The sequence below is a fragment of the Hippopotamus amphibius genome, chromosome 16, assembly GCF_030028045.1.
Source record: "Hippopotamus amphibius kiboko isolate mHipAmp2 chromosome 16, mHipAmp2.hap2, whole genome shotgun sequence".
Classification (NCBI taxonomy): Eukaryota; Metazoa; Chordata; class Mammalia; order Artiodactyla; family Hippopotamidae; genus Hippopotamus; species Hippopotamus amphibius.
The window spans coordinates 48,857,880-48,883,824 of NC_080201.1; the positions used below are offsets into that span (position 1 = coordinate 48,857,880).

Below are 25,945 nucleotides of genomic sequence, written 5' to 3' on the forward strand. Positions count from 1 at the left end.
ATGCTTTCATTTTCTCTTTTCCTACATGGAAGTTTAACAACTCCTCTGCTTCTACTTTCAAAGTATTTTCTTTAATTTCCCCAGTGATACATGTATTTACTGTTTCAGGGATCATTGACATTCAGTGATGTGGCCATAGGCTTCTCTCAACAGGAATGGGAATATCTTGACCCTGTTCAGAAGACTTTGTACAGGGATGTGATGATGGAGAACTATTGTAACTTGGTCTCACTGGGTATGTTCATCAGCCTCAAGTAATTTAAATTAATTTACAATCGCTCTATAGGCGGTGTATTTTTCCACTGTAATTTTCAGGGTTGCCTTTCAAGAAACAAGTTAAATTTGTTTTTCCTCTTCCCAAAAAAGTGGTTTGAGCTTTGTCAGGTTAGAAATGGCAGCTCCATTAAACACCTTCATGTTCCCTATCCTTCAATCACATTCAAGTCTCCATGTGTTCTTTTTTTATATTTGCATCTCTTCCATAATGACCAAGCAACTAAATTAGAAATTTGTGGCATATATTGTATAACCATGGTCAAAGGATCCAAGCTTTTTATTCGTTTGTGCTCCAAATTGCTCTAATACTCCATTTTATGATCTGAAACAGTTTCAGGGATATCAGCTTGACAGAGGGTCCTGAATTGCTCTCAATATCAAAAGAACCTCTATAGTTTATATGGTGATGGATTGGATAATTGGAATTTATTTAAAACTGTACCCAAAGCAATTTATTTCCTAAAAGAAAGTTCATCTGATTTGTGGTTGAAATTTGTAATCCATGAAAATTACATTCAAAATGGAATGAATATCTTATAGCTATCTTTTCTTGTGTCCTCTAGTGACATTAGAGCATAAGAATAATGTTCATAGCTAACATTTTGATTACTGTGTAGTAGTCATTCTAAGCACATTATGTGATTTAACTGATTAAAATAACATAGTATTAACTGATTTAATTCCCCCAACAGTACTATTATTATCTCCATTTTATAAATGAGAATACTGAGGTATAGTGAGTTTAAGTGAATTGTTCAAAGTTATACCCAGCTGGAAAGTAGCAAAGGCAGGAATGGAACCCAGGCTTCAGAATAGGTTTTTAACCACATTATGTTTGCTCTCTAGAGTTAGAGGACATATGAGTTTGAATTTTAAACACAGCAAAACAAAGACTTTACCTTACCTAACTGATCTCTTGTTCTTTAATTCTCTCATTCTTCTTTACAATAGTCAGTATCATTGTGATCTTTTATTATCATAATTATAATTTTAACCTTGACTAGTCACAATTTATTTCTCCAGCGTGTGGTATTCCTTTTTTCTTTAAAGCAGGCCATTCCATTTCTAAGCCAAATGTAATTACCTTACTGGAGCAAGGAAAAGAGCCCTGGATGGTTATGAGAGAAGAAACAAGAAGTTGGTGTACAGGTAAGTATGAGCAGGTCAGGCAGAAGTCATTTGTATAAGTCATTTGTATAACCTGGCAAACACATCATTGAAACATTAATTGGAAAGCTACCTTCTCAGTGAAGGGAAGTCTTGTAATGTGAAGAGGAAATATCTCAACTTCATCTTTACCTCATTAATCATTCACCATGTTATTCTCATATTTCCCTCCCAATTTCATGCTAGTCACTCTCCTTCTACCGTGTAGCCAATTACCTGAATTTTGGACCAGATTCTTTCCAGATCCTTTTTTCCAATGTGACTGTTGTCTAAAAATACATTCCTTCCTGTATCTGGCTAATATTTGAATAGTCTGAGCTGTCTAATTCTATTATATATCCATTTTGAGTTAGTTTTTTATTATGGTGTGAATAGGATTCAGGACTCATGTTTTCCCTATGGATATCCAGCTATTCCAGCACCATTTTTTAAAAAAAGAATTTCCTTTCCCTGTTGGATTGCTTTGTTACCTTTGTCAAAAGTGAAATCGTTGTATATATCTGTGTCTGTTTCTGGTCTCTACTGTGTTTTTCATGTTGGCATAGAAAGTGAAATTCTTGTGGCAGGTTTTTTCATTTGTGACCTTTGTTGAATTGAGATAGTTTTCTTTTGTTCCTAGTTTGCTGATTTTTTTTTTCTGTGAATTTCAATTTTGTCAAATGCTTTATCTGAATCTATTAAAATGATTATTTTTCAAAACTTTGCGTTTCTTGTCCCTTCCTAATCCTTCCTCCTCTGTCCCCCTCCAACTTCCTTAGGTATGCACTGATGTACTTTCTACTTTCTATCACAATAGAGTTGATTGCATTTTCTGTAGTTTTCTATAAACAGAATAATAGTGTTAAGTTTTTCATCTTCCTTTAGTCAGCACAATTATGTTGAAGTTCATTCATGTTGCTATGTGCATTTTACTTTTTACGGCTCAGTACTATACCAGTATTTGGTTATACCACAACTTGTTTATTCAGTATCTGTTGATGGATATTTCTGGTTTTTAGCAAAAACAAATTAAGGTGCTGTAGACATTTGTTTATAAATTTTTGAATGGACATATGCTTTCATTTCTTTTGGCCAAATACCAAGAAGTTGAATGCCTGGATTGTATGGTAGGTGTGTGTTTAAATTTGTAAGATTTTAAATTTAGATTTAGATAAATAAGATTATAAGTTTAAATTTGTAAGAAACTGTTTTACAGTGTTTTTATAGCATTTCACATTTCCACCAGCTGTAAGAGAGGTCTGGATCTTCCATATCTTATGAACAATTGGTATGGTCAGTCTTTTTAATTTTGGCCTTTTAAATCAGTATTTAGTGGCATTTTGTTGTGGTTTTAATCTATTTCTCCATAATTACTAATGATGTTGAGTATGTTATTTGCTGTCTTCTTTAGTGCAGTATCTTTTAAAATCTTTTTTTCTGCTCTATTAGGCTGTTTGTTTTCTTATTGGACTTGTAAGTGATTTTTTCATATTTTACATTAAAGGTATTCTTTTTGAACATTCTCTTGTTTACTGTGATTTTTCCTTTCATTCTTGGAGCAGAGTTTGGGAGAACAGAAGTTTTTAACTTTGACAAAATCAAGTTTATCCATTTATTCTTTACGAATCATGATTTTTGGTGTTGTATCTAAAAATTCTTTGCCTAGCCCAAGGTCACACATTTTTTTCTGTTTCCTTTCAGAAGTTTTACAGTTTTATGTTTTACATTCAGGTCTGTAATCCATTTTTTAGTTCATTTTTGTTTATCAAAGTATGAATTCTTTTTTTCCTTGTTTGGCATATGGATATACCAATTGTTCCTGCATCATTTCTTGAAAAGACTATCCTTTCTCCACTCTATTGCCTTTGAAATTAACTTTTTCATATATGTATAGATCTATTTCTGATAATCTGTTCCATTGATTGATGTGTCTTGACACATCAACTTGCTGATTACTGTATCTTCGTGAGTCTTATAATTAAGTAGTGTTATTTAGTCTTAGTACTATGGTCTTTTCAGAGTTGTTTGGACTCTTTTAGGTCCTTTGCACTTCCCTGTAAATTTTAGGACCAGCTTGTCAATATCATCATAAACAACAACAAAACAGTCTGCTGGGATTTTTATTGAAGTTACATTGAATCTCTAAATCAATTCAGCAATAATTATTTAAATTTATTTATTTTTATTTATTTTTGTCTGCATTGGGTCTTTGTTGCTGCGCACGGGCTTTCTTTCTCTAGTTGTGAGGAGCAGGGGCTACTCTTCCTTGCTTCTCAGTGCGGTGGCTTCACTTGTTATGAAGCACAGGCTCTAGGCATGTGGTCTTCAGTAGTTGCAGCACCCGAGCCCTGGAGCACATGGGCTTCAGTAGTTGTGGTGTGCAGGCACAGTAGCTGTGGCTCACGTGCTGTAGAGTGCAGGCTTAGTAGTTGTGACGGACGGGCTTAGTTCCTCCTCGACATGTGGGATCTTCCCAGACCAGGATTGAACCCATGTCCCCTGCACTGGCAGGCAGATTTTTAACCACTGTGCCACCAGGGAAGTCTTCAGCAATAATTACTGGTATCTTAAAATATCAAGTTTTACATTCCATGAACATGGTATGTCTCATGTCTCTCCATTTATTTGTATCTTTAATGTTTCTCAGCAGTGTTTTGTAGTTTGTAGTGTACAGGTCTTACACATCTTTTGTGAGATATATCCCTCATTATGTCCTATAGTTTTTTTATGTTTATTTATTTATTTATTTATTGGCTGTGTTGGGTCTTCATTGCTACACATGGGCTTTCTCCAGTTGCGATGAGTGGGGGCTACTCTTTGTTGTGGTGCGCGGGCTCCTCATTGCTGTGGCTTCTCTTGTTGCAGACACAGGCTCTAGGTGCATGGGCTTCAGTAGCTGTGGCACATGGGCTCAATTGTTGTGGCTCACGGGCTCTAAAGCGCAGGCTCAACAGTTGTGGCACATGGGCTTAGTTGTTCCGTGGCATGTGGGATCTTTCTGGAGCAGGGATCAAACCTGTGTCCCCTGCATTGGCAGGTGGATTCTTAACCACTGCACCACCTAGGAAGCCCCTATGTCCTATTTTGATACTACTTTCAATTGTATTTTTAAAATATGAATTCCCGACTGTTCTCTCATATTTACATGTTGGTTGTATATGCTTCAACCTTGCTAAACTCAATTATTATTTTCCAGTAGCTGTTTTGTAGTTGACATTTGACTTTCTACACATATGATTAAGTAATCTGTGATTAAGGACATTTTTGTTTCTTAATTTTTCTACTGCATGCCTTTATTTATTTTCTTGGTTTATTGCACTGCCTGGAACCTCTAGTCCAATGTTGAGTAGAAGGGGTGAGGGTATAACTTTTATTGTTCCTGATCATATGTAGTAGGCGTAATTCTCTTACCATTGGATATGATGTTAGCTGTGGGTTTTTTGCAGATGATCTTTATTAGCATAAGTTCATTTTTCCTAGTTTGCTGTGAGTTTTTATGAGGGATAGATGTGGCTTTTATTAAGTGCTTTAAAAAAATTTTTTAGACATGATCCATATGGGTTTTTTTAAAATTAATTAATTAAGTAATTACTTTTATTGGCTGTGTTGGGTCTTCATTGCTGCACATGGGCTTTCTCTAGTTGTGGCGAGCGGGGGCTACTCTTCATTGTTGTGCATGGCCTTCTCATTGCGGTGGCCTGCTTGTTGCAGAGCACAGGTTCTGGGCGTGTGGGCTTCAGTAGTTGCAGCACATGGGCTCAGTAGTTGTGGCTCACAGGCTCTAGAGCACAGGCTCAATAGTTGTGGCGCACGAGCTTAGTTGCTCCGTGGCATGTGGTATCATCCTGGGACAGGGCTCGAACCCGTGTCCCCTGCATTGGCAGGTGGATTCTTACCCACTGCGCCACCTAGGAAGTTCCATATGGGTTTTTTAAATTTTATTTTGTTAATATAGTGAATTATATTGATGGAATTTTCAAATATTAAATTCCTGGGATTGATCCTTGCTGTGGTCTGAATGTTTCTATCCCCCAGTATTCATATATTGAAATCCTAACCCCCAAAGATGACGGCATTAGGAAGGAAAGCCTTTGGGAGATGCTTAGGTCATGAAGGTGGAGCCCTCATGAGTGGAATTAGTGTTCTTATTAAGAGTTCCCACAGAGATCCCTCACCCCTTACACCATATGAGGAGGCATTGAGAAAACACTGGCTATGAACCAGGAAGAAGGCCTTCACCAGAATATGACAATACTGGTCCCTTGATCTTGGACTTAGCCTCTGGAACTGTGAGATAAATTTCTGTTGTTTATAAGCTACCCAGTCTTTAGTTTTCGTTATAGTCCAAAAGGACTAAGACAGGCATTATGTATTATCTTTTTTATATATTGATGGGATCTGTTTGTTAAGATAGCGTTTAGCATTTTGCATATATGTTTACAAGGTTTTGTAGTGTGTAATTTTCACTTCTTATACTTTTTTTGTCTTTTTTGGTATCAGAGTAACTAACTGCAGAGAGTGATTCACTCCTCAACTTTCTGGAAGAGTTTGTTTAGAATTGGTAGTACTTCTTCACTAAGTGTTTGAAACAATTCACCAGTGAAACTACTTGTGTTTGGAATTTTCTTTGTGGGAAGGTTTTCAAATTGTTTACTAGGTTTAGTGTTGCCGCACTGATTTATATCCTTCTCATGCATGTGTTGTTGTTGGTAAGGGTGATTGAATGTTATACTGATTTATACCCAAATACCACATTAGGAAATCTTCTCTGGCTGTTTTGGTCCCAGCAGTCCCCTCTTGCTTTCCAGTTTGGCAGTACTCCCTCACATTGTTCTTTTTTTTTTTTAATAAATTCGTTTATTTATTATTTATTAGTTGTGTTGGGTCCTCATTGCTGTTCATGGTCTTTCTCTAGTTGCAGCGAGTGGGGGCTACTCTTAATTGCAGTGTGCGGGCTTCTCAGTGCAGTGGCTTCTCTTGTTGTGGAGCACAGGCTCTAGGGGAGTGGGCTTCAGTAGTTGTGGCACACAGGCTTAGTTGCTCCACGGTGTGTGGTATCTTCCCGGACCAGGAATTGAACCTGCGTTCCCTGCATTGGCAGGTGAATTCTTAACCACTGCACCACCAGGGAAGCCCCCCTTGTGTTGTTCTTATAGCCAGAAATAGTGTGGAGTTTATGTTGGAATTTTTGTGGCCCACACTTACCCAACAATAACTGGGACCTGCCCTTGAAGCAAGGACATGAGGGTGAGTTAAGCAAGAAACTTAGCTCAGTCTGGGTTGCTTTGTAAAGTCTGGCTCCTTTCCCAAGACCTCCTGCTTTTATTTCCACCCTTATGTAGTTAATTTTTGTATTTTGTCAAGTGTTAATAGTTCAAATCAGTCAGAGGGGGGCAGGCTGTAAGAACTTTCTGCCACCATACTGGAACTAGAACTTCTTCAATTAAGGAGATATTTAATGATGAGAAATAATTTTATTTTCTTATATCATTGCTGATTCATTGCTTTTTATTGCATGGTTTATATCTGTCACAATCAATCATTTTTATGCTACTGTTTTTTTAGTTTTAGCCAATCAAAACTCTCCAAGCCTTTGAATTCTTCCTCTCTTTTTGGCATAAGATTTTTAGGGTTATGCCTGCTGGCTTCCTAAATTTTCCCTTTTGTCCAACTATGCTATGTCCGTATTTTAGATCTAGATATTGAGAAATTACAATATAAGTGTTGAAATATATTTATTATACTTTTTTTTTTCCTGGCCACTTTTTTTTTTTTAATTTATTCCATAGCATCTGTTTGGTTCAGGCTTTCTCTTCTGTGATCAATTTTGATAAATTTTTCTAGAAAGTTATCCATACTTTCAAAAGTATTCGCGTAGGACCCTTATAATTTAAATAAATTCCTCTGTGCTTCTTGTTTTCCTCTTTTCTTATTTTCATTTTTTTTAAAATAAATTATTTATTTATTTTACTGGCTGTGTTGGGTCTTTTTTGCTGTGTGTGGGCTTTCTTTTTAGTTGCGGTGAGTGGGGGCTACTCTTTGTTGTGGTGCGCGGGCTCCTTACTGCCGTGGCTTCTCTTGTTGCGGAGCACGGGCTCTAGGCGTGTGGGCTTCAGTAGTTGCAGCACATGGGCTCAATAGTTGTGGCTCACGGGCTCTAAAGTGCAGGCTCAGTAATTGTGCATGGGCTTAGTTGCTCCATGGCATGTGGGATCTTCCTGGAGCAGGGATCGAACCCGTGTCCCCTGCATTGGCAGGCGGTTTCTCAACCACTGCGCCACCTAGAAAGCCCTGTTTTCATTTGTTTTTAACTGTCTTTCTAAATTGGTTTCTCTAAATATTTCTTACAAATTTTTTTAACGCATCAGCTCTTTATTTGTTAATGCTAGTGTTTTCTCATTATGTTCTGCTTTTATTTTTCTGCCTCCCTCTATTTGGTTGTTTATTTTCTACATATTAGTCTTTGATTCTCAACTAACTTTTTTTATAGAGATAATTATTTTAAGTTTTGAGTTCTCGTGTGGTGAAATTGAATGCCCAAGATTCAGATATGTGCTTATTTACTAGAATTATTTCATTTCAGTTTTGTCTTTCCATAATGACCTAGCATTTGTGGAGAGGGCATTTCCATTTCCACATGAAAGGGCTTTTGGTTTTCTAATATTTATTAATTTTCATTATTACTCAATTTTGAAGAGTGTTAATATTATTTTAGCTTTTTGTACACATACCATACTCTAGTTACAAGAAGATATTTTTTGCCCTCAACTCATAGCCACGTCATTAAACACTTCGGATTTTGCTCAAGATACTTCATACAGACTTTTATCATTCAGCCCACAACTGCCAATTGTTTTTAATATAATTCTTGGCATTCTTCTAGCCTCTCTTTTATAATTCAAGTTCCCTCTTTTGCCCAAAGTCCCTAAATGTTCAAAATACCATGCAATTGGTATGTATACCTGGTATATATCAGAGAATTGATTGACATACTTTTCTGGGTGTGACCAGAATGGTTGGCCTTCATTAAAAGGGAAAGCTAGAGAGGACCTGAGAAAAGATATAAAGGAATGAAACGTATTGAACCTATGTAAGGATCGTAAATAATAAAGTGTCAGGGGAGGAATAACTAAGCAAAGACCCTCAATATCTTAATTTGTTATGAAGAACAAATAAAAGCACATGTGGCTGTGCATAGGGGGGAAAAGGTTACAGTGGTGGAAATGTGTATTGTTAGGGGAATTGTAATTGAAGAATGATATAATTGCTTTTTAAAATTTTATATATGTATATATATTTTAGATGGAAGTGGTATTTAGAGCTGGCTGATACTGGCTGTCTAGGGACAAGATTTTACATATCATCCTAAGTCCAAGTTCCATTACATTACATTGATAGCCTGAAATTGCCTGTGGTGGGAGTATTTACACCACAGACATTGGCAAACACTACAGATCAGGGCTGGATGTGTTCTGTGTGTATCTTTGTTCACCAGCGCTCTACTATGTAAACTTACTTTTTCTGAGCCCTTCTTTTAAATTTTAAAGTTTTATAACTGTATTTTAGAGTTTTTTAAACCATTTCTAATGGATGAAATTTTCAATTTTCTCTTAATTCTATAAAGTGTTTTGAGGTCAAAAACTTTTTTTTCTTGTTTTAGATTTGGACTCAAGATATGAAGTAATCAGCAATGGAAAAACATACATTTATACAAAACGTTCATCTCTCATGCTACATCACAGAATTGATAATGGAGAGAAACCGTATGAATGTAAGGAATGTGGGAAGGCCTTTAGTCGTCATACAGACCTAAGAGTACATCAGATAATTCATACTGGTGAGAAACCACATGAATGTAAGGAATGTGGGAAGGCCTTTAGTCGTCATACAGACCTTAGAGTACATCAGGTAATTCATACTGGTGAGAAACCGTATGAATGTAGGGAATGTGGCAAGGCCTTTAGTCGTCTTACAGACTTTAAGGTACATAAGAGAATTCATACTGGTGAGAAACCCTATGAATGTGAAGAATGTGGGAAGGCCTTTAGTCGTGCCTCAAACCTTGCTCAACATGGAAGAGTTCATACCGGTGAGAAATCCTATGAATGTAAGGAATGTGGGAAGGCTTTTAGTGATGTTGGAACACTTAGAATACATCAGAGAATTCATACTGGTGAGAAACCCTATGAATGTAAGGAATGTGGGAAGGCCTTTAGTCAAGCCTCAAACCTTATACAACATGACAGGATTCATACTGGTGAAAAACCCTATGAATGTAAAGATTGTGGGAAGGCCTTTAGTCATGCTTCACATCTTGTTAGACATGAGAGAATTCATACTGGGGAGAAACCCTATGAATGTAATGAGTGTGGGAAGGCTTTTAGGAGTAGCCATCAACTTACTATACACCACAGATTTCATACTGGTGAGAAACCCTATGAATGTAAGGCATGTGGAAAGGCCTTTAGTGTGTATGGACGCCTTACTCGACATCAGAGTATTCACAGTGGTGAGAGACCTTTTGAATGTAACAAATGTGGGAAGTCCTTTAGGCTCAGTTCAAGCCTTAAAGTACATCAGAGTATTCATACTGGTGAAAAACCCTTTGAATGCCACAAATGTGGGAAGTCCTTTAGACTTAGTTCAATGCTTAAGGTACATTACAGAATTCATACTGGGGAGAGACTTTATGGGATATATGTATAATAGACAATGGAACTATACCACTTGAGAAACAATTTAAATGATGAGAATGTGAGAAGGATTTTACATGATTCAGTTCTTATAAGGCATCAAATAATTTAGGCTGGCAGGAACTCCTTGGAATTTAAACAGTGTTTGAAATATTTCAGTTATGATCCAAATACTGTTCACCTTCAGAGAATTTATATTGTACTTTATATTAGAAAGTCTTTTATGGCATTCCCCTCCCAGCCCTCCCTTTTTTTTAATTTTAACTATTCACTGAGTGGCCAGGCTCTTTGGCCAAGGTCGCAAGGCAGATGTAAATGCCACCAAGAAAAAGAGCAGTGTATGATTTAAGAACAGAAAAAATACACCCCAGGATCAAGTAAAATAGTGTTTACTTATAGCAAGAGAGGAGATAGAATGCACAAGATCTAGTTCCTTGCAGTGTGTCAGTAACCCATAGCCAGCAGGTCAGCTCCACATCTGATAAGGGCAATATAGCTTCACACAGCCCACTTTGTTCTTCAGTGGCAGGACACAAACTCCTTCCCTGTGGGGTCTGACATCAAAAAAACTGGAGGCATGCCTGAGTGCTACCAACACCCGTGATTAAGCAGAGCAAAGGAGTACACATTGAGTCTGACACAGAGGTAGCTATTCATGGCAGTAAGCCCAGCAGAGGCTATGAGGACTGTATTTTTTGGTAAAGAAGTACTGCCGTCTCAGCAAGGCCCATCCTTTTTTCCCACCAGCTTTACTGAAGTATAATCGACAAAACTATAAATTTAAGGCATACAAGTGGTGCTAAAGGGGAAATTTATGGCTATAAATGCTTATATTAAAAAACAAGAGAGGTCTCAAATTAACAACCGAACTTTATAGCCTAAGGAACTAGAAAAAGAACAAACAACACAAAGCTAGCAGAAGGAAGGAAATAATAAAGATTAGAGCACTGATATATGAAATAAGAGAATAGAATAACAACAGAGAAAATCATGAAACCAAAAGTTCTCCAAAAAGATCAACAAAGTGGGCAAGTCTTTAGCTAGATGAACTAAGAAAAAAGAGAGGAGACTCAGATTACTAAAATCAAAAATGAAAGTGGATAAATCAACTATATTTGAATTAAAAAAAAACACAAAATTAAAAAATAAAAAATTCACAAATAAAAAGTGAAAATGGGGAGACATTACTACCAATTATATAGAAATAAAGGGATTATAAGAGAGTACTATGAACAGTTGTATGCCAAAAATTGGATAGCCTAGGTGAAATGAACAAATTCCAAGAAACATAAAACCTACCAAGACTTAAACATGAATAAATAGAAAACCTGAATAGACTAGTAACTACTCTATAAGTAGTAAGGAAATTGACTCAGTCACAAAAAAAACCTCCCAAGAGGGAGTTCCCTGGTAGCCTAGTGGTTAGGATTTCAGGCTTTCACTGCCGTGACCTGGGTTCAAACATTAGTCAAGGAACTAAGATCTGCAAGCCATGTGTGGGGCCCAAACCCCCCCCCGCCCCCCCCCCCAACAAACAAAAAAAAAACAACTCCCAGCAAAGAAAAGTCCTGGATCCAGTGGTTTCACCGGTAAATTTAAACAAGAACTAATACTATTCTTTCTCAAACATTTCAAAAAAGTTGAAGAGGGGGGAATACTTCCTAACTGATTCTGTGAGACCAGCACAACCCTGTTACGAAAGCTACTCAAAAACACTACAAGAAAGAAAACTACTGAACACTCTCTTGTGATCATTGATTCAAAAATCCTCAGTAGAGTACTAGCAAACAATTCAGTAGCATATTAAAAGGATTATACACAATGACCAAATGGGATTTATTCCTGGAATGCAAGGATGGTTCAGCATGTGAAAGTTCACCAATGTAATATGTCACATCAACGAAATGAAGGGAAAAAACATGATCATCTTAACTGATGCAGAAAAAGCATTTGACAAAATTCAACACCCTTTAGGATTAATATGTACAATTTTGTACAAAATTAGTGGCCAGGATAATGAGAATGATTAAGAAACTCACATGACACCCATGAGACCATATTACATAGATAATAAAATTTGTTTATAAAAATGTCATAAGAAAAAATGGCCATGATCTAACATTGAATCATCTTCATAGCTGTAGATAATAATACCCAAGAAAACTTTAAATTATATATGGTGTTCATTTTTTAAAATAGAATTCTCTAAAAATCTTTTGCAAGGATTGTCTCCAAAATGATATTTTAATAGGTTATTCAGAGGAGAATAGAAAGTGTACAGTCACTTACTGAACACTTTCTGTGTATTCAAAACTTTTCTGCCCATTTTGCATACATATTCTCATTAATCTGCAAAGGCCATTTCTCTTTTAGTAGCAGAAAAATATTTATAATGAATTGTGTCTGATTATATCAGTGCAATACAGATAAAGGATATTTAAGAAGAGGTAAGTGGTAGTTGTTTCAATCATATTAATTTTTCATGGCAGGCCTGCTATGTATAGACTTTTTTTAAATGACAAAAATATAGCCTCTTGCCATAATAATGGCTTAAAAGATTTTGAATACTTTCAAGTATCTTTATGTTTTATTTATGATAATGGAATTAATGCAGACTTATTACCAAAAAATTAATTTCCTAAGAAATAAGGAGAAATTAAGAATACCTCTTATTCCCACTGCCTGGAAATAATCACTTTTAATATCTTGGTATATGTGTTTCTAGCTTTTTGTGTGAACATTTCCATGTGGTTTTGTTTTGGCAGAATAATTGATCAAATAAGAGAAAGTCCTACTCTTAGTTTGAAAAAGAAATCTAACCCAATCATGAATTTCCTTATACCTCTGCATTAGGGAAAAGGAAGTGCCGAGGATCTCCTTGTTTGAAAAACATTCTATTTTCACTTTTTAGAGATTAGGAATTCTATTTAAAATTTAATTATTGTGGCACCAAATTACTAAATAAGACATCCTTTCAGAATTAATAATTTAGAGATTTAAGGTTACTTTCAGAGAAAAGGGCACTGATTTTTCTTTAAAAAAAAATTATTTATTTATTTGGCTGTGCTGGGTCTTAGTTGCCACATGCAGGATGTAGTTCCCTGACCAGGGATCGAACCCATGCCCCCCACATTGGGAGCATGGAGTCTTAACCACTGGACCACCAGAGAAGTCCCAGTGGCACTAATTTCTAATTCCAGGTATGCTGCAAATACAGATAATATTTCCAAAGATAGTTATTATAACAGAAAATAAAGATTTTAATACAAAGGGGTGAGTCAAAAATTATCTGCACTCCGGTTATATTAAAACTTCTATCAATTCTGCAGCCAGAGTGCAGATAATTTTTGACTTACCCTCGTATAAATCCCCGTATTATGCTGAAGAATAAGATTGATTTGTTATGTTCTGCATTTTATCACATCCTGATTATATATATCTCCATCCCCCCTTCCTCAGCCCCAGCAACTATAGAGAACGAGAAAACCTCTGTTCAGCATTATAAACATATGTAAATATCTATCTGCTAGGAACTGAGGAAGGACACATATTTTCTTTTCCTGCCTGATAATCTATCTTTCTCATTACTAATGATCTTATTAAGAAGAATTATATTTTCCCAGAGAAAAAAATTTAAAGAGAAGCTCATGGGACTTCCTAGGTGGCGCAGTAGTTAAGAATCTGTCTGCCAGTGCAGGGGACATGTGTTCAATCCCTACTCCAGGAAGATCCCACATGCCACAGAGCAACTAAGCCCATGCGCTGCAACTATTGAACCTGTGCTCTAGAGCCTGTGAGCCACAGCTGTTGAGCCTGTATGCCACAACTACTGAAGTCCATGTGCCTAGAGCCCGTGCTCTACAACAAGAGAAGCCACAGCAATGAGGAGCCCACGCACCACAATGAAGAGTAGCCCCTGCTTGCTGCAACTAGAGAAAGCCCATGTGCAGCAATGAAGACCCAACACAGCCAATAAATAAATTTATTATTTTTTTTAAAAAGAGAGATGCTCAAGAAGCACAAATTTTCTCTAGGAGAAATATGATGCATCAAAATTAACTTCCTTGTCTAATAAATGATTAAGGGGTATGTAATGACTTTCATCTTCAGTAACGATATATTAGCCATCATAATATACTTTTTAGTGTTTATAGCGTTTATGGTCTTCAAAATAGCCATCTGTAGTAGGTGATATTCTTATCCTTTTTTTTTTTTTTTTTTTGCTGATGTAGTAAATACAGGCACTGAGATATAAACTCTCACAGCTTAAAGTTCACTTTTTAAAAAATATTTATTTATTTATTTTGGCTGCGGCGGGTCTTAGTTGCGGCATTGGGAGTGCGGAGTCTTCTTACCCACTGGACAACCAGGGAAGGCCCTCCAAAATTATTCTTAAAAGAAATAGTAATTAGTTATGGTAGCACAGTTGAGCTCAGAATCTTTATAGTTCTGGCGGAAATTTTAGTTAGGAGTCATTAAATATTATTTCTCTGGTCATTTTCTCTTTCTAATCTATCATAGGGGTCCAAAATATGTAGAAAAGTCTTTTGTACAAATATATACTAATAACAGCATTGTTTATAAACACATAAAATTGCAAACAACTACATGCTCCAACACTGGGATTGTTAAATAAATAATGCAACACCCCTAATATAATTATTCAGCCATTAAATGTTTGTTAATGTGCCTTTTTTTTAATGAGAAGGAGTTTTGTTTGGTTGGTTGGTTGGGGTTTTTTTTGCTATGACACTAAGGGCCAAAGCGGGAGATACTACATGCTAAGTGCTAGTGCTTTAAAATGCACACCAAAAAAATCCTTAAAACACACATACTAGAAAATTCTGGGAAGATAATATAGTAGAAACATCAAACATCAAGAATCTGTCTCTCTACACAGACAACAGTTGCACTGCAGAATCTGTCTTGATGTAATGATTTTGGAACTGGAGTCTATTAAAGGCACACAACTTACAGCTGAAGGCTTGGTTAATTTCAGGGATTTATGCTCTAAAAATGGTTAAGATGGTAAATTTTATATGTGTATTTTACCACAATAAAGATATTGGGAAAAAAACATTATTTATATTGGTTTTTATTGTATAAGTGTATTATGAATGATTAGTCTCTCCCTGTTTTTTTTCCCACATTTTGAGTTACAGGATTCCCCCTTTAAGCGTGGTGTAGCTTTCCATGGTCAAATGCGTTGTGAAATAAATGGAAGTCTTCAGAAATAAACAATTCATAAATTGTGCACCGTTCTGAGTAGCATGATGAGATTTCACACCACCTGCTCTCACCTAGCCTGGACATGAATCATCCCTTTGTCCCCGGTATCCTGCCTGTTAGACACTTAGTAGCCATCTTAGATTGAGAGTGGCAGTATCACTGTGCTTGTGTTCAAGTATCAAGTAGCCTTTATTTTACTTAATAATGTCCCCAAAATGCAAGAGTAGCAACACTGGCAATTCACAATACCACAAAGTGCTTCTTTTAAGTGAAAAGATAAAAATTCTCCACACAATGAGAGAAATAAAATCATATTCTGAGGTTGCTAAGAACGAATTTCCCATCTGTTAAATTGTGAAGGAAAAAATTCATGTTAGTTTTGTTGTTGCACCTCAAAGACAGAGACCGAACCAAAAGGAAAATGGAGAAACAGACACTGCAGAGAGACAAACGTTACAGCCCCAGTGCATGATAAGCATTAATTGAGATGGAAAAGGCTGATTTGTATAAGATATTTTGAGAGAAAGACCACATTTACATAACTATTACAGTATATTGTTATAGTTCTAAGTTATTGCTGTTAATCTCTTACTGAGCTTAATCTATAAAACTCATCAATATTTATAGAAAAAAATAGTACATATAGGGTTCAGTACTGTCCATGGTTTCAGGCATCTACTGGAGGTCTTGGAACGTCTCCCTGGGGATAAGGGGGGACTACTGTGATATTAATTTTTACAATGAAACCACTAAAGAGCAAATGATTCATGTTGCTTCCTTCCTTCTGTATTGTAAGGCCTAAATTTTCATGTGTTGTCTTAATATATTTGAGCCTCACAGGGTCTCAAACGCCTTATCATTATATACATATATATAGGAAGTATGTATTTGTATATGATAATAACTTTTCTAGAATAATACACACCAAAATCAAATTGTTGTTGACTGTAAGGTGAACTAATGTATGACTAGGATACAAGTAAGGAAATGTTGCTTATCTTTTTATTTAAACATTTTTATGCCTTTTGAATTGCTATGCATTACATATTGCAAATATATAACAGTGGTGACAACCAAAATATGGACATTCTTTGATGACTGACTTTATATTTCCCATTTGTTCAATTTTCTCGTGAATCTAAATACATATGGATGCAACATTGATTCTACTGATAACACCTTCTTCCTAGATTTTAAGCCTGTGTCCACAATTTATGTTACTGTGATATGCCTAAGGAACAAAATATTTTTCAGTGGGATCTCATGACCAGGAATACAAATTAAAGACGTTTCTCCATCTATAGGCATTTATGTAGTTAAGCCCACGCATGTATAAAGCAACACAGAGGAATGAAATTTTTTACCGTAACAAAAGACAGTTTCCGGTGGGCATAATATTGTGAAATGTGAAAAAGTATTTTCCTAAATTTCAAAAACTTCCTACAGTCAGTGACCTTAAAAAGGACCCAAACTCACTCTCCTTTTCTACAAGGAGAATACACCACACGATTGAGTCTCACTTTATCTAACTCATCCCAACCTGGAAACATGGCTTTGCCACTAAACAGTATACTAACTCTGTACCTGTTTTAATCTCATAAGCTTCAGCTCTAAAATGGAAATATAGTAAGCACCTGTGACACCAGATGTAGTGGAAATTTCAGGAAAGATACGTACACCCCGACATGCATACACACGCAAATACATACACAAACATACAGCATGGTTAGATTATGCACCCAAGTTCAGGTGCTCACGTGTCAAGCGCTCCATAACCCTGGGGGTTACATCACTGACTCTACAGGGTGGACCCTCACACACAGGCCTGAGCCCTCGGAAAATAAGAGCTCCGCAGTTCCCTCCTCACAGTTCTTTGGTGCGGTGCCACCGGGACTCGCCGCCTCCTGATCGTGGGAACCGGTGAGCACTCCCTTCAGCCTGAGATCTGGCCTCCAGCTGGCCGACACCTGCGCTGCGCAAGCGCAGTCCGGCGGTCACGCCCAGAAGTCTCCGGGCCCGGGCCGGGCGGCAACTTTGATTTAGGACTTTTACGACCCTGGACCCTACCTCCCACAGTGGACGAGGTGTCTTCGACTTCCGGCATTTTCTCCGTGTCCCTTGTTGCACGCTGCGCTTGAGTGGCACCCGTCCGAGGAAGAAACCGGCGTGGGTCGCCGCGGAAAAGACTGTGCAGATATAGCCCGAGCCCGTGGGGGACGGTGAGTGGCGGTGAGGATGGGGTTGCGGGAGGCGCTCAAAGCGTGGACCTCGGGAGCGCAGCCGCGCGAGTCCGCCGGCCCCCTCGGGGCTGTGGTAGCTTGAGCAGCGGGGAGGGTGGTTGCAGCCCTGTGAGAAAATCGGGAAGCCCGCTGCGTGTTTGTGAGAGGCCATGCTCCGTGCTAAGGGCCGCGGCGGTGGGTTCCGTTGCTAGACTGAGAGGTGTGTGGTTATCCTTGCGTGACGGGGACGTAAGATGCGTGTCCTTTATCTGAGCGTGGGTTACGGTGGACTCGTGGTGAATGTCTCAGGGACCCATGGCTGCAGGTTCTCTGCTGCTTCCTTCACCCTCCTGTCAGGCACATACGACTGCCACAGAGAAATGACTCCAAGTGGGAAACCAAATGCTAAGCCCTCGGTGAAGGTTTTTGGTAAGAAGGCACGGACTGTTTTTTAGGATGGAATTGCCCGCGAGTCAGGATTCGAGGAATGAATGGATAGAGAGGCTCCAAGAATGGGATTCCTTCCTGGGACTGTTTTTCTTGGGAGTTCTCTGAAGTTCATTTGTGTATTTGAGGATGACAGCGTTTCTTGAGCTCTGAAGGCAGGAACCTACTGTGAACGCCTTCTTACTGTATTTTGGTTTTATGTATGAGGTCACAGCGGATGTAGCCACGGAGGGTGTATCTTAATACCTGCTCAGCGTTGTGGTGACTCTGATTATTCCCTTGCAGGTTTCAGTAGTTAGGAAGCAACGAAAATGTGAGGTTAATTGTGACTTGTGCTTGCAAGTTAAGCGACTGAGCCAGAATTCAGGTGTGAGAACAGAAGTTCTTAACCAGGGTTCCTTTGTCGAGTATTTATGGGTGTAGAGAGGACCACAGCCCCGAAATTTAATAGATAATTGTTGTATATATTTGTAAATTTCCATTTTTCAAAGGTGTACACAATTCAAAAGAGTTAGACCTAGGTTTTTATCTAGAATCAAAAATTGTTATACCTTGGGACAGTTGTGTACAAAATTGATGGCCAAGGTAATGATTAAGAAACTCACATGACATCCATGAGACAATATTATGTAGATAATAAAATTTCTGTTTATAAAAATTAGTCACGATAAGGAAAAATGGCCATGACCTAATGTCAAATCATCTTCATAGCTGTAGATAATAGTACCCAAGAAAATGTAAAATTTTATAGGACGCTCATTTTTTAAGAGTTTTGTAAAACCCTTTTGCAAGGATTGTCTTCAACATGATATTTTAATATGTTATTCAGAGGAGAATAGAAAGTGTGTAGTCATTTACTGAACAACTTCTGTGTTTTCAAAACTCTTCTGCCCATTTTGCATACATATTTTCTCATTACTACATTACTAAATATAATTACTAAATTATATATTATTAAATGACACCCTTTCAGAATTAATAATTTAGATATTTAAAGTTACTTTCAGAGAAAATGGCACTAATTTCTTTCTCTCTCTTTTTTTAATATTTATTTATTTGGCTGTGCTGGGTCTTAGTTGCAGCACGTGGGATCTAGTTCCCTGACCAGGGATGGAACCCCTGCTCCCTCATTGGGAGTGCAGAATCTTAACTGCTGGACCACCAGGGAAGTCCCAGTGGCACTAATTTCAATTCCAGGTATGCTGCAAATACAAATAATATCTCCGAAGATAGTTATTGTAACAGAAAATAAAGATTTTAATATAAATCCCCATGTTATGCTGAAGAATAAGATTCATTCTTTTGTTAGATTCTGCATTTTTTCACATCCTGATTATATATATCTCCATCCCCTCTTCCTCAGCCCCAGCGACTACAGAGGATGAGAAAAACTCTGTTTAGCATTATAAACATATATTTAAACATCTGTCTGCTGGGAACTGAGGAGGGGCACATATTTTCTTTTCCTGTCTGATAATCTCTCTCTCATAACTAATGATTTTATTAAGAATTATATTTTCCCAAAGAAAAAAATTTTTAATTAAAGAGAAAGCTCAAGAAGCACAAATTTTCTCTCGGAAAAATATGATGCAGCAGAATTAACTTCCTTGTCTAACAAATGATTAAGGGGTATATAATGACTTTCATCTTCAGTAATGATAGATATTTTATATTAGCCATCATAATGTACTTTTTAGTGTTTATATGCTTTATTTGGTCTTCAAAACAGACATCTGTAGTAGGTGATATTCTAATCCTTTTTTTTGCTGTTGTTGTAGTAAACAGAGGCACTGAGATGTTATTAATGCGCAGCTTAAGGTTCATTTTGTTTTTTTTTAAAAAATTTTGTTTGTTTATTTATTTATTTACTTATTTCGGCTGCCCTGGGTCTTAGTTGAAGCACACAGGATCTTTTTTGTGGCATGTGGGATCTTTAGTTGTGGCATGCGGGATCTTTTAATTCTGGCATTCAGGCTCTTACTTGTGGCATGCGGGCTCTTAGTTGCAGCATGCAGGATCTAGTTCGTGACCAGGGATCGAACCCTGGCCCCCTGCATTGGGAGTGTAGTCTTACCCACTGGACCACCAGGGAAGTCCCTTAAGGTTCATTTTCTTTTTTTTCTTTTTCTTTTCTTTTCATTTTTTTTTTAAGATTTATTTTATTATTTATTTACTTATTGGCTACATTGGGTCTTCACTGCTGCACATGGGCTTTCTCTAGGTGTGGCGAATGGGGGCTACTCTTTGTTGCAGTGCACAGGCTTCTCATTGCAGTGGCTTCTCTTGCTGCAGAGCATGGACTCTAGGAAGGTGGGTTTCAGTAGTTACAGCATGTGGACTCAGTAGTTGTGGCTCACAGACTCTAGAGCACAGGCTCAGTAGTTGTGGCGCATGGGCTTAGCTGCTCCGAGGCATGTGGGATCTTCCCGGACCAGGGAAGGAACCCTTGTCCCCTGCATTGGCAGGCAGATTGTTAACCACTGCACCACCAGGGAAGTCCCAAAGGTTCATTTTACATTCCTGAAAGTGTGACAACAGAGCTTGTGTTCTTTTTTTTTTTAATTAATTTATTAATTTTATTGGCTGTGTTGGGTCTTTTTTTGCTGTGCACGGGCTTTCTTTTTAGTTGCGGTGAATGGGGGCTACTCTTCATTGTAGTGGGTGGGCTCCTCATTGCCGTGGCTTCTCTTGTTGTGGAGCATGGGCTCTAGGCGCGTGGGCTTCAGGAGTTGCAGCACATGGGCTCAATAGTTGTGGCTCATGGGCTCTAGAGCACAGGCTCAATAGTTGTGCGCTTGTGGCGCACGGGCTTAGTTGCTCCGCAGCATGTGGGATCTTCCTGGAGCAGGGATCAAACCCATTTCCCCTGCATTGGCAGGCAGATTCTTAATCACTGCACCACCTAGGAAGCCCGGAGCTTGTGTTCTTAATTTCAACACTATATTATCTTGTACATTATGCATACCTTTTTAAAAAAATTTTTTAATCCATTATGCCAAACTCTTTTAATTGAACAGTTTAATCCATTTAAATTTAAAGCAATTACTGATTAAGAGGAGCTTATGCCATTTTGCCATTTGTTTTCTGTATGTCTTATCTTTTTTGTTCCTTGATTCCTCCATTCCTGCCTTCTGTTTGTATTTAATTGATTATAGTGTCCTGTTTCCATTCTCATTTCTTTTTCTTTATATATTTTTTTAGTTTTTTTCTTAGTGATTATCTTGAGGATTACAATGAACATCTTAAACTTATAACAGCCTAGTTTGGATTAACACCAGCCTAGCTGTAATAATACAACAAATCTGTTCTTTTTGTTTATTTGTTTTAAATACACTGTAGGTATAGCTCAGTGGTAGATCATTTGACTGCATACCTTTAAAACCTGCCTTGGTGGGATTTCCTTGGTGGCTCAGTGGTTAAGACTCCACACTCCCACTGCAGGAGGCCTGAGTTCCATCCCTGGTTGGAACTAGATCCCATATGCATGTCACAACTAAGAGTTCACATGCCGCAACTAAGGAGCCTGCCTGCCACAACTAAGACCCAGTGCAACCAAATAAAAATAAATATTTTAAATAAATATTAAAAAAGAAAGTAGTAGGAAGGTTTAGTATTAAAGAAAGAAAAGCTGCCTTGGGGAGTTCGCCAGCAGTCCAGTGGTTAAGACTCTGCCTTCCAATGCAGGAGGCACAGGTTCAATTCCTGGTTGGGGAACTAAGATCCCACATGCCTTGGGATGTGGCCAAAAACTATTAAAAATAAATAAATAAATAAAAATGTAAAATCTGCCTTGGTCTTCATTGAGTTAATATTGTTTTCCATCATTTCATATGGATTAATTATTAAGGAAGCTTTAATATGTCACCATCTTGCAGATTGTACTATGTTTAATCTGTTGCCTACTGGGAGATAGTTATTTTTAATTCTTGGCTATCAAAAATTATTCTCTGATGAACATCCTTCTACACATTCCTTGCATACTTCTATAGTTATTTCTTTTTAAAAATTTCTAGAAATGGAATTTTGTGGTTAAAAAATCAGACTACAATATGCTAGACCTAGAAATGGTAGGACTTAGGGTAATACAATCACTAAAAAAGGCATAGTTCTTCCTTTAAAATGCTTATTATCTAAAATGAGGTAAAATCTGGGGACTCCCCTGGTGGCTCAGTGGTTAAAAATCCACCTGCCAGGGCAGGAGACACAGGTTTGATCCCTGCTCTGGGAAGATCCCACGTGCCGAGGAGCAACTAGGCCCGTGTGCCACAACAGTTGAGCCCATGTGCCGTGACTACTGAAGCCCACACGCCTAGAGCCTATGCTCCACAACAAGAGAAGCCAGCACAATGAGTAGCCCGTGCACCGCAACAAAGAGTAACCTCCAAGAAGCCAGCACAATGAGTAGCCATGCACCGCAACGAAGAGTAGCCTCCACTCACCACAACTAGAGGAAGCCTGTGTGCAGCAACGAAGACCCAACGCAGCCAATAAATAAATAAATTAATTAATTTAATTTAATTAAAAAAAAAGAATCTGCCTGCCAGTGCAGGGGACATGGGTTCCAACCCTGGTCCGGGAAGATCCCACATGCTGCAGAGCGACTAGGCCCATGCGCCACAACTACTGAGCCTGTGCTCTAGAGCCTGCGAGCCACAGCTACTGAGACTGTGTGCCACAGCTATTGAAGCCCACATGCCTAGAGTCCATGCTCTGCAACAAGAGAAGCCACCGCAATGAGAAGCCTGTGCACTGCAACAAAGAGTAGCCCCCGCTCGCTGCAACTAGAGAAAGCCCGCGCACAGCAATGAAAACCCAATGCAGCCAATAAACAAATACTTAAATAAATTTATTAAAAAGATAAAGAAAATAAAATGAGGTAAAACCTGAATAGGAGTAGGTGTAAGGTGGTGTGGTATGTGACGAGAGATTTAGGTGACCTACCTTGTGAATTCACAGGAATGACACATCAATTTTGTCTATAGCAATAGTTAGGATCTGAGCAAACTAGACGGAGTCTATGAAATTTCAGTGGTAATAAATGAATTTTTTGCTGGGACTTTTGCACTTTGTACAGTTTCCTTTTAATTTTGTTGGTTGCAAAGTGAAACTAGTAGGGTATCATAATGTAGCAGCTGTCTGGGAGATATCAGGGCTAAGCTGACTGGTTTAGAAACCAAATAAATCTTTCTGTCAAGAAGACCTGAAATAAAGCTATAATAAAATCATCATCACTTCATATAAGAGATCACACAGAGACTGCTCCCTATTTTTTCTAGACAGAATTCCATCGTACCTGAGAAGAAATGATAGAGTGAATTCAGATATTGGGACCCAAAGAAACAGACAAAAGATAAGCCGTTCAGTAAAACAATCTAAATTTAGATAACAAAGAAATTTCTTAAATTCTCCTCCTTTTTGGACAGCATCTTCCTGTTAACAATTTAAAAAAAAATACACATTTATTTCAAGTTAACCTATGGTAATTGTTAAAATTATTATTAAATAAACTTTAAAAAGAAAAATCAAGATCAAAATTAAAAAATAAGCACTGTTATTAGATGGTCACATAACCTTCCAGACTCTTTTTTTAATCTACTGTTTTCAGTGATCTGTTTCTCTGACACTGCTTCTCTATATTGATATATATTGTTCAAAAATATTTGTACTGGTCAGTCTGTGCTATTGATGTTGTATCTGGACTATTTCACGTATCCTTAAATATTTTCCCAACTTAACATTTGATATCTACTTTAATTTATAGTACAGTGATGGTTTGTCATATATATAGCTAGTAAGCTTTGCTAGACTCAAAGTACTAAATACTGACTTTCTATCTTCAGTGTCTTAACCAACTTCATGTAATTACAAAGCCACAGGAAGAGGTTCTTGTTAGGATGATGTGGGCTCTTTTCAGTCTTAGAAATAGAAGGAAGAGAAGGAGGAGGATCTGCTCTGAGGCACATGGCATTGCCCATTCTTAGGTCTACATCTCCCTCATCAAAATGATGTAGTGCTTGGACTTCCCTGGTGGCATGGTGGTTGGGAATCCGCCTGCCCGTTATGCAGGGGCTATGGGTTTGAGCCCTGGTCCGGGAAGATCCCACATGCCTCGGAGCAGCTAAGCCCATGCGCCACAACTACTGAGCCTGTGCTCTAGAGCCTGCGAGCCACAACTGCTGAGCCCGTGTGCCACAGCTACTGAAGCCCTTGCACCTAGAGCCTCTGCTCCACAAGAGAAGCCACTGAAATGAGAGAAGCCTGCGCATCACGACAAAGAGTAGCCCCAACTCACCGCAACTAGAGAGAAAGCCTGTGCACAACAACAAAGACCCAAAGCAGCCCCCAAAAAAGAAAAAGATGTAGTGCCAGAAAACTTCCTACTGACATATCTGGGTCTGACTTCAATGCAGAAATGCCTCTGTTCTATGACTTCATTCATCTTAGACCCCTGGGATTTGGCAAAGGAAATGATTTTATGTAGAATCCTAATGTATCCAAATTGTGTGTGATGGGAAATAGTTTGAAACCTGGAATGGAAGATCATAAAGGTATTAACTTATGTTCTGTTGGGAACACTAAGGTGGTGTCAAGGTCTTTCTCTTCTCCCAGCTCTGGCTTTCTGGATTGTGCTTTTCTGTTAGAGAAACTTTGAAGACTCTTCCAGACTTGCATGTCTAAAACCATGGCTCATGTATGTTAATGTTTCTTTCCTTCTTGGAATATGAGTATTTTTTTAGGTCATGTGAGTATTTTCATTAATTTTTCTGAAGTTTATCATCAAAAGAGGTCCCTGAAATAACCTGCTTCCCAGCTTTTATTCTAGTGAAATGTGATGCATAATTACCCAGCATCTTCTCTCTATGTCCCAGTCTAAACTAACTAGTGTTCATGTTATTATTGAGAAATTATCCAACACGTCTGAAGTGCCTGTTTTTCTTTCAAGGGCAGTCATGGAGCAGTGAAGGAGAGAAGTCCATTAAAGATTGTAAAGATTTATGTTATGTGTGTTAGGTCTGTGTTTTGGTGAGATGGAGACAATGGTTGTATTTGACTGTCCAGGAGAAGACTTTGAAATTTTCCAGACTTAAGATTCCAGGTAAATAAGATAGAAATTAGGTATTGAATGACTTAAATCTTAGTGTATAGTAATATCTCATAGTTTATGTGAATTAGTGTATACATGGGTGAGATTTGCCAACTTGGATGTCATGGATCTTGGCAGGAAATCCCTGAGACATAAATATCAAGACTATTCTGTTGTTGAATGGGACATACTAAATTTGGGTGACATAATTCAACAGCCTCTCTCAGTATTCTTTCTTTCTTTCTTTATTTGGTGCGCCAGGTGTTAGTTGCAGCAGGTGGGCTCCTTAGTTGTGGCATTTGAACTCTTAGTTGCGGCTTGCATGTGGGATCTAGTTCCCTGACCAGGAATCGAACCGGGGCCCCCTGCACTGGGCACATAGAATCTTAACCACTGAGCCACCAGGGATGTCCCTTCAGTATTCTTTAAACTCTACCTATTCATTGTCTGTTGCTGCGTAACATATTACCTTGACACTTAGTAGCTTAAAGCAGTAAACATTTATCTCACACTTCACTGGTTCAGAAATCTGGACGTGGCTTACCTTGGCTCCCTTGCTCTGGGTCACTTGCAAGGCGATTAAGTTGTTGGTCAGAGCTGTGGTCATCTTAAGGCCAACATTGGGTGTAGCTGCTTCCAAGCTCACTCAAGTGGTTTTTGAGAGGATCCAGTTACTTATGGGAGGATTGGAGGCCACTCTTGGTTGAGCAAGTGAGACATCAGAAAAGGGCAAGCAACATGGAAATCATAGTCTGTAATCTACCATCACAAGTAACATTTCATCACTTTAGCCATATTCTATTTATTAAAAGCATGTCACTCAGTTCAACTCATACACATGTGAAGGAGAG

General features: G+C 38.1%; 1 protein-coding gene across 1 annotated transcript in view; it reads left to right on the plus strand.

Annotated features, from left to right (window-relative positions):
- Positions 1-25,945, plus strand: part of LOC130838893 (zinc finger protein 607-like) — a 46,131-nt gene that overhangs the window by 7,882 nt on the left and 12,304 nt on the right. The window contains 3 exon segments of the mRNA XM_057712616.1: positions 109-235; positions 1,327-1,425; positions 9,083-10,049. Coding sequence (XP_057568599.1) covers positions 109-235; positions 1,327-1,425; positions 9,083-10,049 — 1,193 coding nt within the window.